The sequence below is a fragment of the Primulina tabacum genome, chromosome 5 (genome assembly GCF_025594145.1).
Source record: "Primulina tabacum isolate GXHZ01 chromosome 5, ASM2559414v2, whole genome shotgun sequence".
NCBI lineage: Eukaryota > Viridiplantae > Streptophyta > Magnoliopsida > Lamiales > Gesneriaceae > Primulina > Primulina tabacum.
Genome location: NC_134554.1, coordinates 2502434 through 2515386, shown reverse-complemented (window position 1 = coordinate 2515386; position 12953 = coordinate 2502434). Strand labels below are relative to the sequence as shown.

The window sequence follows — 12953 nt, the reverse complement described above, 5'->3', positions numbered from 1 at the left end:
TTAGCACGATAGATTCTGCGATTTATGGGTTTTTCCCAACAAATGATATTAGAGCCATTCATGTTTGAATCATTGAGATTTTTTTAAAGTTTTGCATATTATTTGGATCCAGATCTGGAAAAGAAAATTTTGTTTAAAACTTTTCTATTATGGTTTTAGATCCGAAAAACTTTTTGATATGGCTTCAGATCTGGAAAATATATTGATATGTTTTCAGATCTGAAAATATTTTGATATGATTTCAGATTTGAAAAATATTTTGGTTTAGATCTGAAAATTTTTTGTTCTATGGTTTCAGATCTGGAAAATATTTTGGTTGAAAACCAATTCTTTTAAAGTTTCAGTTTTGATAAAAAGATTTGGTTGTAAAATTTAAAGAATTGGTATAAGATTTCGATGTTCCTTCCGGTTTTTGTTCGTTCAACAGAATATTTTAGAAAAAAATCGAAATTTGGATTAAATTTTTTTTGTTAAAAAAAAAATTGGGTACGATTTCGGGTCGGTCCGTACGGATTCGGGCCGGGTCGTACGGACCCGAGTCGACCCGACCCGCCCGTACGGATTCGGGCCGGGTCGACCCGATTCGTACGGAATTTTCAAAAAAAAAATTTTAACATTTTTTTCCGATTCAGTTTTATTCGGTTAAGGTTAAATATTCATTAATTCAAATAATGATAAGGCTATATGTATTTTTAAAATTGATTAATTGAAATAAAATATCGTCAAAGTGACCTCTTTTATGAAAATTAATTTTATTTTGAAATACAAAAGGATTTTGGGTATATGTGATTTATATGAATATTGATCGATCCAACGAAAGGTTAATATTTAATATAATCACATATGCAATTGTGGTGGTAAACATGTGATAGTTGTTCAGTTTTTCATGTGAATAATAAATCGGCCCAAAGGAAGTTTGTTATTTGACATGATAGTTACTATCAATGTTTGACTGCTGCGTCAGGATATCACTTACAAGTAAATCTTTTGTCCAAAAATGAAACATTAATGAAGTGCTCGATATTCTGTTTATGGGGGTTTACATTATTTGAATTTTTTGATTATTTTATTTGGATATTTGGTTGAGCATGTATATTTGGTTTTTTGTTCTCTGTTCAGATTTGACTCCTGCAAATATTCATTCCAACATAAATTCTATTCCTATGTTAAATGGCTCGAATTTTAAATCGTGGCAAGTGAGTTTATTGATAGTTCTCGGAGTTATGGATTTGAACCTTGCGATAAGGGTTGACTCTTCTCCCTGCCATTACGAATAAGAGTACCTCTGATGAAAAGAGAGAGTTTGAAAGGTGGGAGAAATCGAATTGCATGTGTATGATGATCATGAAGAGGGCCATTCCAGAAACATTTAGGGGCACAATGTCTAGCGACATTGCTACGGCTAAGGCTTTCCTTCAAGACCTCGAAAAGAGGTTTGCTAAAAGTGAAAAGTCTGAAATTGGTACACTTTTGGCAAGCCTCGTTTCAATGAGTTACAGGGGTAAGAGCAACATCAGAGAGTACATTATGGAAATGTCTCATCTTGCTTCAAGATTGAAAGCACTGAAGCTTGACCTTTCTGAGGACTTGCTGGTGCATCTGGTTTTGATATCTCTTCCTCCTCAGTTTAACCAGTTCAAGGTGAGCTATAACTGTCAGAAATAGACTTGGTCTCTGAATGAGCTCATCTCGCACTGTGTCCAGGAAGAGGAAATGTTGAAGCAAGACAAAACAGAAAGTGCTCATTATGCCTCTACCTCGAAGGATAAAGAAAAGAAAAGAAAGGATAACCTGCAGATACACAGCCTCCGAAGAAACAACAGAAGAATCCTAGTGATTCTCAAAGTTCTGGTTGTTTTTTCTGTGGCAGTGATGGGCATATGAAGAAGCAGTGCAGTAATTATCACGCTTGGCGTGCTAAGAAAGGTATGCTTCTGAATATGGTTTGTTCTGAGGTTAATTAACTTCAGTGCCTAGACACACGTGGTGGATATATTCTAGTGCAACAACTCACATCAGTGTGTCTATGCAGGGTTGCCTAGATTGCCGAAAACAAAGTGATGCTGAAAGATTCATATATGTTGGTGACGACAACAAAGTTGAAGTTGAGGCAATAGGAAAATTTAGATTATTGTTAAAGACTGGAATATATTTGAATCTTTATGAAACATTTGTTGTGTCGTCTTTTAGATGGAATTTGATTTCTATTTCTGCATTGGACAAATTGGTTATTCTTATTCTTTTGAAAATGGAATATTCAGTTTGTTTCTCGATTCAAAATTGGTTGGTTCTGGTTCTTTATCAGGATACGATAATTTTTATTATTTAGATGTTATTGCTTCATTTAATGAATCCCTGCAAACAAGTAGAGGCACTAAAAAAAAATTAACCAGTGAGAATTCAGCTGCGTTATGGCACAAAAGATTAGGTCATATCTCTGAAAAGAGAATAAGAAGACTTGTGTCAGACGAAATTCTCGAACCTTTAGATTACATAGATTTTAATAATTGTGTTAATTGTATAAAGGGAAAACAAACCAACAAAAGGAGATTTGAAGCCAACAGGTGTTCAGGTATCTTAGAACTTATACATACTGATATTTGTGGACCATTCCTCTTCGACTTCTTGGAATGGTCAACAATATTTTATAACGTTCACAAACGATTTTTCAAGATATGGCTTCATTTATCTCATTCATGAAAATGCACAGTCATTGGATGTGTTCAAAAACTATAAAGCTGAAGTTGAAAATCAACTTGGCTTAAAGATTAAAAGCGTTAAATCTGACCGTGGTGGTGAATACTATGGTAGATATGACGGTTCAGGTGAAAAACGTGGAGGACCTTTTGCTAGATTCCTGGAGGAATGCGGTATCGTCTCACAGTACACTATGTCGGGTTCGCCCACTATGAATGGTGTTTGCTGAAAGATGAAACAGAACGCTTAAGGACTTGGTGAGGAGTATGATCAGTCATTCTACCTTACCAGAATCACTCTGGGGAGAAGCACTAAAGACCGCAGCATATATCCTTAACAGGGTTCCAACTAAGGCAGCGACCAAAACCCCTTATGAACTTTGGACGGGTAAAAAGCTCAGTCTTAAGCATCTGCACGTTTGGGGATGTCCAGTTGAGGCAAGGCCTTACAAGCCTAATGAAAAGAAACTGGACTCAAGGACGGTTAGTTGTTATTTTATTGGATACTCTGAAAGATCCAGGGGGTACAAGTTTTATGATCCCACGAGTAAGTCGATTTTTGAGTCAGAAAATGCCCGGTTCTTTGAGGATGTTGAGTTTGCGGGGGGAGATAAAGAAAGAGATATTGTCTTTGAAGAGGAATATGTAAATATTCTCACATGTGTCTTGGATATTGATCAGGATCATATTCAACACTTTGACCAAGACACAATACAGGAAGACAATATTAGAGATCCTCCCATTCCAGATGAACAAACTCAAGCACCTCCAGAACCTATGCCATTAAGTAGATCCACTAGAGAGAGGAGAAATGCAGTGCCAGATGATTACATTGTATTTCTTCAAGAACATGAGGCAGACATTGGATTGATGGAGGATGATCCTATTAACTTCCGTCAAGCCATGGAAAGTTCTAACTCTCAAAAGTGGAATGATGCCATGAATGAGGAGATAAAGTCCATGAAGGACAATGACGTATGAGATCTTGTCCCATTGCCTAAAGGTACGAAGCCCATTGGTTGCAAATGGATATTTAAAACCAAGAGGGATTCGAAAGGCAATGTGGAAAGATATAAGGCTCGTATTGTCGCTAAAGGCTTTACACAGAAAGAAGGCATTGATTATAAAGAGACTTTCTCTCCGGTTTCTTCGAAAGACTCTTTAAGGATTATAACGGCTTTGGTGGCGCATTCGATCTTGAGCTTCATCAGATGGATGTAAAGACTGCGTTTTTAAATGGTGACATTGATGAAACGATTTATATGGTGCAACCAGAAAATTTTGTGTCCAAAGACACAAATAATATGGTTTGCAAATTAAAGAAATCCATCTATGGGCTCAAGCAGGCATCTCGACAATGGTATTTCAAATTTCATCAAGTGATCATCTCGTTTGGTTTTGAGATGAATTTGGTCGATGATTGTGTGTACCATAAGTTCAGTGGGAGTAAGCATATTTTTCTGGTTTTATATGTTGATGACATTCTGCTCGCTAGCAACGATATAGAGTTGTTGCATGAAACCAAGAGATTTCTAGCTAAGAATTTTGAGATGAAAGATCTTGGTGATGCATCTTTTGTACTGGATATTCAGATACATCGGGATCGTTCTCGGGGTATTCTTGGATTATCTCAGAAAGGCTATATCGAGAAAGTTCTCAAGCAATACGGGATGCAAGATTGTAAACCAACAGATACCCCTGTGGCTAAGGGAGACAAATTTAGTCTCAAACAATGCCCAACGAATGATTTTGAGGAAAAAGAAATGCAGAAGGTTCCCTATGCATCTGCAGTGGGGAGTCTGATGTATGCTCAGGTTTGTACACGTCCAGATATTGCGTACGTGACAGAAATGTTGGGACGATATTTAAGTAATCAAGGAGTGGAACATTGGAAAGCAGTCAAAAGGGTTTTACGGTATCTACAGAGAACAAAAGATTACATGCTCATATATTGGAGATTGGATCAGCTTGAGATCATTGAATATACTGACTCCGATTTTGCTGGATGCCAAGATAGTATGAAATCTACGTTGGGCTACATCTATCTCCTTGCTGGAGGTGTCATTTCTGGAAGAGTGCTAAACAGTCACTTATAGCCTCTTCCACCATGACAGCTGAGTTTGTAGAGTGTTATGAGGCATCCAATCATGGAATATGGCTGCAAAATTTTGTCACAGGACTGCGCATTGTTGATGGCATTGAAAGGCCACTAAGATTACATTGTGACAATAAATCAGCAGTTATGTATTCCAATAACAACAGGAGCTCGACGAAGTCAAAACACATTGACATCAAGTTTCGGGTTGTTAAAGAAAGAATTCAGAGTGGAAAGTTGTCTATTGAGCATATCGGTACAACCTCCATGGTTGCGGATCCGCTTACTAAGGGACTACCACCGAAACAGTTTCATGAGCACACTGCTAGTATGGGTGTTATGTCAATTGAGGAAATTCAGTTTTAGTGGGAATTTGTTATTTTAAATGCTTTTCAGTTGTAGACATTTTCAGTTACAGTTATGTAAATTTACTTTCTGCAGAAATAAATTTCAAGTTAAGTCACACTCTGATTATGATTTAAAGTTTGATATCAATAAGGTTATAGGGAGGACCAGTTGTAAATAGGCATGTTACGGTCATATTGCATGAAATTTCCATGCTACACATCTACTTCATGATTCATGTCATTCAGTTGTGTTGGCATATGTGACCATTGATGGGTCTAGTTACCTTGAGTGTAGCGAAGACTGCTTTGATCCTATGTGATGTGATTGATGGACCGGATTGGTTATAGATACATTTTGGAATGACAACAATTTTGAGCTCATAAGTTTATTTTCACAAACATAATTATAAAGTTGCACATATAGTCCAAGTGGGAGATTGTTGGATCAATTTATTTATATTGGCTTATATGTGAATAATTATGTATTGTGAGTTGTCTATTAAGTTAAGCCCAGAATAAAGTGATCAATTAATGTTTCGAGTTATTGGGCTTTAATGTATCTAATGGACTGTGAGCCTTTAATGTGTAGAGACATAAGTGTAATTTCTGTTTTTATGATGAGCTAAAATAAAAATATCAGAACATATTGATAAACATTATCTATAAATATGGGTCATGTTCCCCAGATCTCGCGTTATCACTCTCACTATTCTCTCCCCCATTAAGAAAATAATTCTGAAGAGAAACTAAAGGATTCTCTCAAGGAAAGAGCGCGTAGATCTGGAAGATCAAGACACGTTCTAAAGAATTCAGGATTATGGCTTCAGGTACGCTTCCGCTTAAGATTTTAGTCAAAATTCTTAATAATTTAGAATGCTGGATTCTGCGGTTTATGGGTTTTTCCTAACATTTTGACCAAGAGATCCATGGCCGCTTCGCATGCACTAATCGCTTGTAAGTTGTAAGTTTCATTATTTTTATGTACAAGTTTCATTATTTTTATGTAAAATTATTGACTAGAAGTACAACATATATTTATATATGATGATATAATTTCGTCGATTGTATTTTATGTTACATATTTGGAGATAAATAAAAAAAACTGTTGAAATTTTAAAACCAAAGAGATCTGTTGCTTAGGGATTCATGTAAATTCCACTCTACAAACATGAATTTTCTACACAATTTGGAGAAAGATTAATCTAATCGGAAGTGTCCAAACAACTTGGATCGCGTAAGGACAACAGTTTACTTCACTTGTGATGTTTTGTCCATCTTGTGACCTATTTTGACATGAAGATTCCCTTTTTCTGCACCTGAAAAGTACAATACACTTGCATTTTATCCTCAAATGTGTATAGACAGAGTTTACTAACAAAAATGTAATATGTCACCTGGAGACATTTCACTGGAGCTTCCATTTTAGTAGTAATTGTGAACACACTGCTTTTCTTTTTCCCCTTGGGATTCATCGTTGTTTTGAAAAAGCTTGGTATCAAGGAGTCCCATTTTCCCAGGCAACTTGGAGAAGTTGCGCGTTTTGGTTTCCTTTTTGCTGGGAGAACCTGTCAATGCATGCATGACTGAATGACTAACAAACGAGTGATAAAGAAAAGTAATATATGGTGACAAAGTGATGTTATGTTTGGTATGATTTTTGTGGACGAGATAAATTAAGTATTATTCTGTTTTATATGTAGTGGGAAAGAATGAGTTTGGAGAAAAAAGAGTAGAAAGATGACACCTCAGATGTAGGAGGTGCTTTCGAATTCGTAGCCCATTTTCCGATGATCGTGACCTCATCCGGTTTCTCTACGTATATGGTGACTAACACAGCTTTTTCCCGACAGCATGCGATACTCTAGAAAACAGTTTTGAAAATTAAAATTCACAATTGTGATCTCATCAAAGCTTCGTGAATGATGGAGCATGGATTGATCAAACAAAATGACGAAAGTATATAAAACTCACCATTTTGCAGTGGAGAATTGGGATGGGATGATGCACAAGACAAGGGGAGCAATTTGATTTATGAGTTTTTGTGCAGGCCCTTAATTTTTCAGGTGAAATAAGAAAGATTCATTGTACTTGTCGAAATGAGTTTGACTAGGTCAGCAGCTGGCCGTGGAATCGATTGAGGCGGGGTTGCACCACTCCACAGACTTCTTCTTTTGCATGAACCTATTCGCCCAGAAATTGCCACACTTCATGATTGGACGAGCGGTTTTATATTTTGATTGTTGTTTTGGAGGAACAAAGGGATAACAAAGACGTTATGATTTCAATCACAATAGATTAATCTTTTTCCCTTCTACATAACAAATTAATTATATAAAATTTATATATCCTCCGAGTAGTGGCTAATTAGTTAATTATTTAATTAGTCAGAAATGTTTTATGTACCAATTACAGATTGGGAAGACGGTTTTCTAAATTCGAGCAATTTATTTATTTTATGTAGTATGTTAAGAATATTAAATGAAATAAATTGTAATTGTTAATTAATTAAAAACAAAGGTTGTTTTTGTACTTGTAACAGCTCCAGATCAACTGATTCGACTTGTAACCGATCACAGATTTAGAACGAACCAACTCTAAAAACCGTTTTAAGTCAAACCAATCAAAACAGGTTGAAAGCCTGCTAAAATTATATTTGATTATATGTGTGTTTAAATTTTAAACTCTGATAAATTTACATTTTATTATTTATATAGATATTTAAATTTTTTATAATTTAAAATAAGTTATTTACTCTATCAATATATATATATACACAATTTCGGCGGTTGACCAAATTTTGCAAAACTAATTCATAATCACAGTTTCCAAACTAATCAAGCACAACGAGAAACATTGAGGGAGGAAAACAGCCATAGGCAGAAGGTGAGAAAGAAACTGCAAACACATTTATGTTTGTGCTACTTGAAAGACTTCCGTATATGTAACAGTAGATGCACAAAGGTCAAAAAAAGTATATATAAAAAAAAAATGAAAACAGTACAGACGAATAAAAGTTTCCGAAACAATCGGTGGCATTTTAGAGAGCTTATTTTTAGGACATACACATTCCAACCACTGCCGTCCGTATCAGTTTCTCCTCTTCTTCTTCTTCTCTTCCTTCTCGGATGCATTCTTCAACTGCAATGCAACACCAATTAATCAAGTATATAAATTGGTAACAAGCTTCGAATTAAGATCGTGCTCAACCTTAAGTTAATCTAAAATTTTGAGCTTCGCTTGATCGAAGTTAACTTGATAAAATATTGTTGAAATATTTCAAATTTTAGTTCAGTTGATACTATTGCTCATTGCAGCATAAAAGAATAACTGCATAAATTTGTAACAAGGATGGAAAATAAATAACCATTGGTTTTTATTTTTGGGCTAGTATAATGTAAGTTATCATAAAATTTCAATATAAAATAAAAAAGCCAGTATGGTAAGATAAAGCCATGCAAAATTCAACCCCTCAAGTCAAATGCACTTCAATTTGAAAGAGTACTTACCATGATGATAAGAATACGCACAAAGACAGCAACAAAATCAGTGAAAAGGGTCAGAGCGTGCTTCACGTAATCGAGATCCCCAAAGTGTGCCTTCTCAATAATATCTTGAGTATCGACTACTATGTAGCCTACAAACACCAAGAGCCCAAAATACAACTGCAAGAGGAAAAGGAAGTAGTATAAGTTAATAGTTACTGTTCTATCATCGGTCATGAATGGAGAAGACAGCAGCTCAAAAGTTATTTCAAGACCTTAAAGTTTTGAGTTTGAAACAGCCAGATGGCCATAGGTACAAATTAAGAGAAAATCAAACACAAATTATATACCTCAAATTTGAAGAGGGCCATAGAACCACCGAAAATTGATGATGCAAAATGCAACCAGAATAGGATGGAAAGACCGGAGGAAAGAAGGCCACCAAGGTACAAGTATTCCCTTCGCTTGGCTACCATGGCAGCTGCTGAGAAACAACCAAAGGCCACAGCACAACCAACGAAAGCACTGACAACAATGCTGGAGCACAAAAAAAAACTCGCAATATGAGATTCATAATTTCACACAAGTGCACTTGGCCGAAAAAGAAAATCGGAGATCGATTATCGACAATTATCTGGAAACAAGTACGATCTCATGTGCATCGAAATAAAAAAAACCACCAAATAAAGTCAAAACCATATAAAAATCAGAGATCGATTATCAACTATTATCAGGAAACAAGTACGATCTCATGTGCATCGAAATAAAAAAACCACAAAATAAAGTCAAACCATATAACCCGGATTATAACATATACCTTGGGTCAAAGTTAATTGCCAATTCGATCAATGGACCAACTGAGGCCCCTTCAAAGAGTGCTGCGGCCATTAAAAGTGACATCCTCTTCTTCTGTTCATAATGAAAAACAATAAAGATTAAGAGTGGGTATGGATACCAGTTTTGGTAAAAAAGCATTTAAATTTTTCCAACAATTGATAATTTATTGCCAAGATTTTGAAACGCTTCTGATATTACAACATAAGATTCCAAAGAAACCCCAAAAATATAAGTTTTGGTTTATCTGCTTCATATCCTTCTAGAAATTTTCAAAAGCAAGCATAAAACATGTCTCTGCAGAAAGCCAACTAAATATAGAAAACATTCAATAACGTTTATAGAAGATGAACACGAGAGCCAAAAAAGAGAAATACCTCTTCATACTGAGGCACAGAGAGTAGCCAAATTATGCTACCCATGCATCCAAGAGTCGTAAGAAACCCACCAACGTTAAAAAGAATGTGAAGATAAGCTCCAACCGCAGATGCTACCAGGGCGCAGCATAATGAGAGATACACCTGCGATCAAGCAGCATTTTCTCTTCAAATACTAGCGAGCGAAAGCCAACAAACCATTGAAACAAACCGAGGGAAAGATTAAAGAATTCTGAAATATATTTCCCAACACATACATTTACAAGAAAAATCACAAACATAGAGAAAATTGGATAAATAGTTTGAATCAGTTAGAAGTATTATCATCTGGAAATCAAATCAACGGAGAAGTTTAATTTAATACTACCAATCGGTAAGAGTACTAAGATATAAGCCCAAATAATCAGATATTTAAAAATGAATATATAGCCCTAGTTAAACGGATAATCTTCAATTCTCAACACATGACCTCGATTCCAATCGTCACTCTAATAAAGACATAAGAAACATATTACTTCTCGAAGAAACCCTCGACAAATCCGCAGGAAGGAACAAGAAAAGAAAAGAAAAATAACAATAAACAATGAAAAGAACCTGTTTGAGATGATTTTGGACGACGGGTGAAATCTGACGGAAATTCTTAAGGGAATCGTAACTCCACCGATTCCGGGACGAAGATTGTGAATCAAAGAAGGATGCGAAGGAATCCATTACTCTCTCTACCAAGGAAACGACTTCCAAATGCCCTTTCAATCTCCGAGTAATAATTGCGTATAAATGCTTATCCGAAATACCACACAGATATATAAAGACTTTTTGTAATTTCCTAGAAACTACTAGAAATATTCTTTGGCCAAGAAATGGTCCTTCCACGAGCTTGTAAAATCGATTTTTCAAATAAATAAATATTTTAATTAAAAATTAAATTTGTAAAAATAAAATTAAGTTTAAATTTTCTTCTTTTTAATAAGCTTTTTTTAAAAAAATTTACCTGAATTTATTATTTATCAAACTATTAGGAACGATAAATCGCTTCAAATTGGCGACTTTAGTTGTAAATCTCCTCAAGAAGCAAGCGTGTTGCCGACTTTTTTTTTAAAAAAAAAGGGATGGCGTGTTTCCGCCAATAAGTGAATGCCACGTGATGCCACTCACAAGCTCTCAGCCAATGAGAGGGGAACATAGTAAAATCTATTTGGGCCTTTAGCCCAAGTAGTCAAAATAGAACTAAAGTTGGGTCCTCAGCCCAAATAACAAGTGGATCCAAAATCTATATTGCGTCAGTATCGTTTTCATTTTTTCCCATCCCTCAACCCCTGATTTGATCTCTTTCTGCCTCAACTTCTCTTTAGAATTGCTCAACCGTTTATTAATTTTAATTAAATAAAATCTTTTCACTACTTTAATATAATTTTAGTATTATAAAATAACTACTGCAAATATATAAATATCAATATGCAGCATGCATATATTAAATAATATAAAATTATAATTTATGATAATGAATAAACATGTATTCTATAGTTTGGATTTGATGACTAAACATGCATTCTATAATTCTTATATTGTGATATTTATCTAAATTGGGTTATAATTATGGAAGTATTTTCTTCCATGGGATAATACATCCTTGAATCCATATAGTTTCGGCTCATTCTGGGTTAAATCTTGATTACTTTTTTTACATATCGAAATATTCCCTTAAAATTTTTTTTAATGCTTTTTTAAGGTTTAAATCTTGTCATTGATAAGGACGACAACATGACGGGTCGGGCAAACCCTCTCTAATGCTCAAGAACTTTGTTAGTATTTGCTTAAATTCTCGTGGCTGGAGAAATCTTGATTTGAGCTTTAAAAACTATTCTTTTTTTGGATGCTTTCTTTCCTAATAATTATACTGGACAGAAGAATGAAAATTCGGAACTGCGCACACTACATGTGTTGTTTGATTGTTTGTGAGAAAATATTCAACAACTTGATTTTATTACCATCTTCGTACTTGTATCATTACATTTACATGCAATTGACTCTTTTAGGAAACTCTCTTCCCAGATTTTTTTTTCTTTTCTGAATATGTTCTAATAATTTACAGGTACGTTCGAACTTCGGATATTAGTTCAGTTTTGCAGCCTGCATCAACAGTTTCCACGTTTTCCACTTTTCCAGAAACAAAGTAGAACCCACATCTAATTGTTATGTGATGAGAGGATAACACTCCCTTTATTCTGGATCAGTTTTGTCCGGTGGAGAGGGTATTTTCGCTTGTGTTGCTCCAGTGCCACTGAAGAACACATGCTTGCTCCAAGATAAAGATGACGGTTGCAAATGGAAGCCACAAATATGCTGGTCGGGGCAATAAATCATGCATTGTCCCTTGAAGTCAAACTTCAGGGCTCACGGATTGCTAAGAGAATTTCTGCTGAGATAATGTCTATTAGTAAATGATGGTGTATTTTGTTGGTGGTTTGTTTTGACTGGATGTTTGATGGTGTATTTGTGTGATAATATCTCCTAATTTAGATCCACTTCTCGTTCTCTTTGTTACCTGGGTTCGATTTTTCTGTTTGTTCTTTGTTGTCTGAATATTCACGGAAAAGTTCATCCTTTTCCGCATGGTTACACATCCAGTGGAAGTTTGAGGCACAAATTTAGTGCTGATGCATCAAGCTTTCTTTGCCCACTTCTAATTTGAAATTTGTCAATAGATGTGATGTTTCTTGATTTTAATGTGCGTAGCATGCAAAAAACCTTGGTTATGCCAATTTAATTAGTTATTTCTTATTTAATTTTTAATGAAATAGCAGTTTTGTGTATTTCCATCCATATGCTAATTGGGCTTAACTGAATTGGAATAACATCAGTGATGCAGTTTTCTCCCATTGGATTGATGGCGGAACTTGTTAACCAGATCAGTGTTAAACTTGATGCACTAGCTGAATATTGGCTGGATGATATGTGGTTCTCTTCAGAAACCAGCTATCGTTTATTACTTTCTGTACGGCATTACTTCTGTGTAAACTGAGAAATAACATCTAGTTGCTACAATATCTGTAAGAACCAAAACAAGAACCTGGAGAAACTGGGTGTTCAGAAGCTGTGCGGTTAGTTAAAGAAGAAATGAA

At 35.2% G+C, this 12953-nt stretch overlaps 2 protein-coding genes and 1 long non-coding RNA gene across 3 annotated transcripts; all 3 read right to left on the bottom strand.

The window, feature by feature from the left end:
• Nucleotides 1-6232: 6232 nt before the first annotated feature.
• LOC142544561 (uncharacterized) lies at nt 6233-7313 on the bottom strand. The gene is made up of 4 exons (XM_075651599.1): nt 7110-7313; nt 6883-6999; nt 6533-6703; nt 6233-6454 (listed from the first exon to the last, which is right to left on the bottom strand). The coding sequence occupies exons 1-4, from the start codon at nt 7110-7112 to the stop codon at nt 6422-6424; spliced, it is 324 nt and encodes a 107-aa protein (XP_075507714.1). The 5' UTR covers nt 7113-7313; the 3' UTR covers nt 6233-6421.
• Nucleotides 7314-8025: 712 nt separating this feature from the next.
• On the bottom strand, nt 8026-10668 carry LOC142545435 (bax inhibitor 1-like). Its single transcript, XM_075652622.1, has 6 exons — nt 10426-10668; nt 9832-9975; nt 9438-9529; nt 8971-9157; nt 8645-8800; nt 8026-8276 (listed from the first exon to the last, which is right to left on the bottom strand). The coding sequence occupies exons 1-6, from the start codon at nt 10540-10542 to the stop codon at nt 8226-8228; spliced, it is 747 nt and encodes a 248-aa protein (XP_075508737.1). The 5' UTR covers nt 10543-10668; the 3' UTR covers nt 8026-8225.
• Nucleotides 10669-12063: 1395 nt separating this feature from the next.
• LOC142545434 (uncharacterized) lies at nt 12064-12950 on the bottom strand. Its single transcript, XR_012820274.1, has 2 exons — nt 12688-12950; nt 12064-12250 (listed from the first exon to the last, which is right to left on the bottom strand). It is a non-coding gene; the product is annotated as an uncharacterized LOC142545434 (long non-coding RNA).
• Nucleotides 12951-12953: the final 3 nt, after the last annotated feature.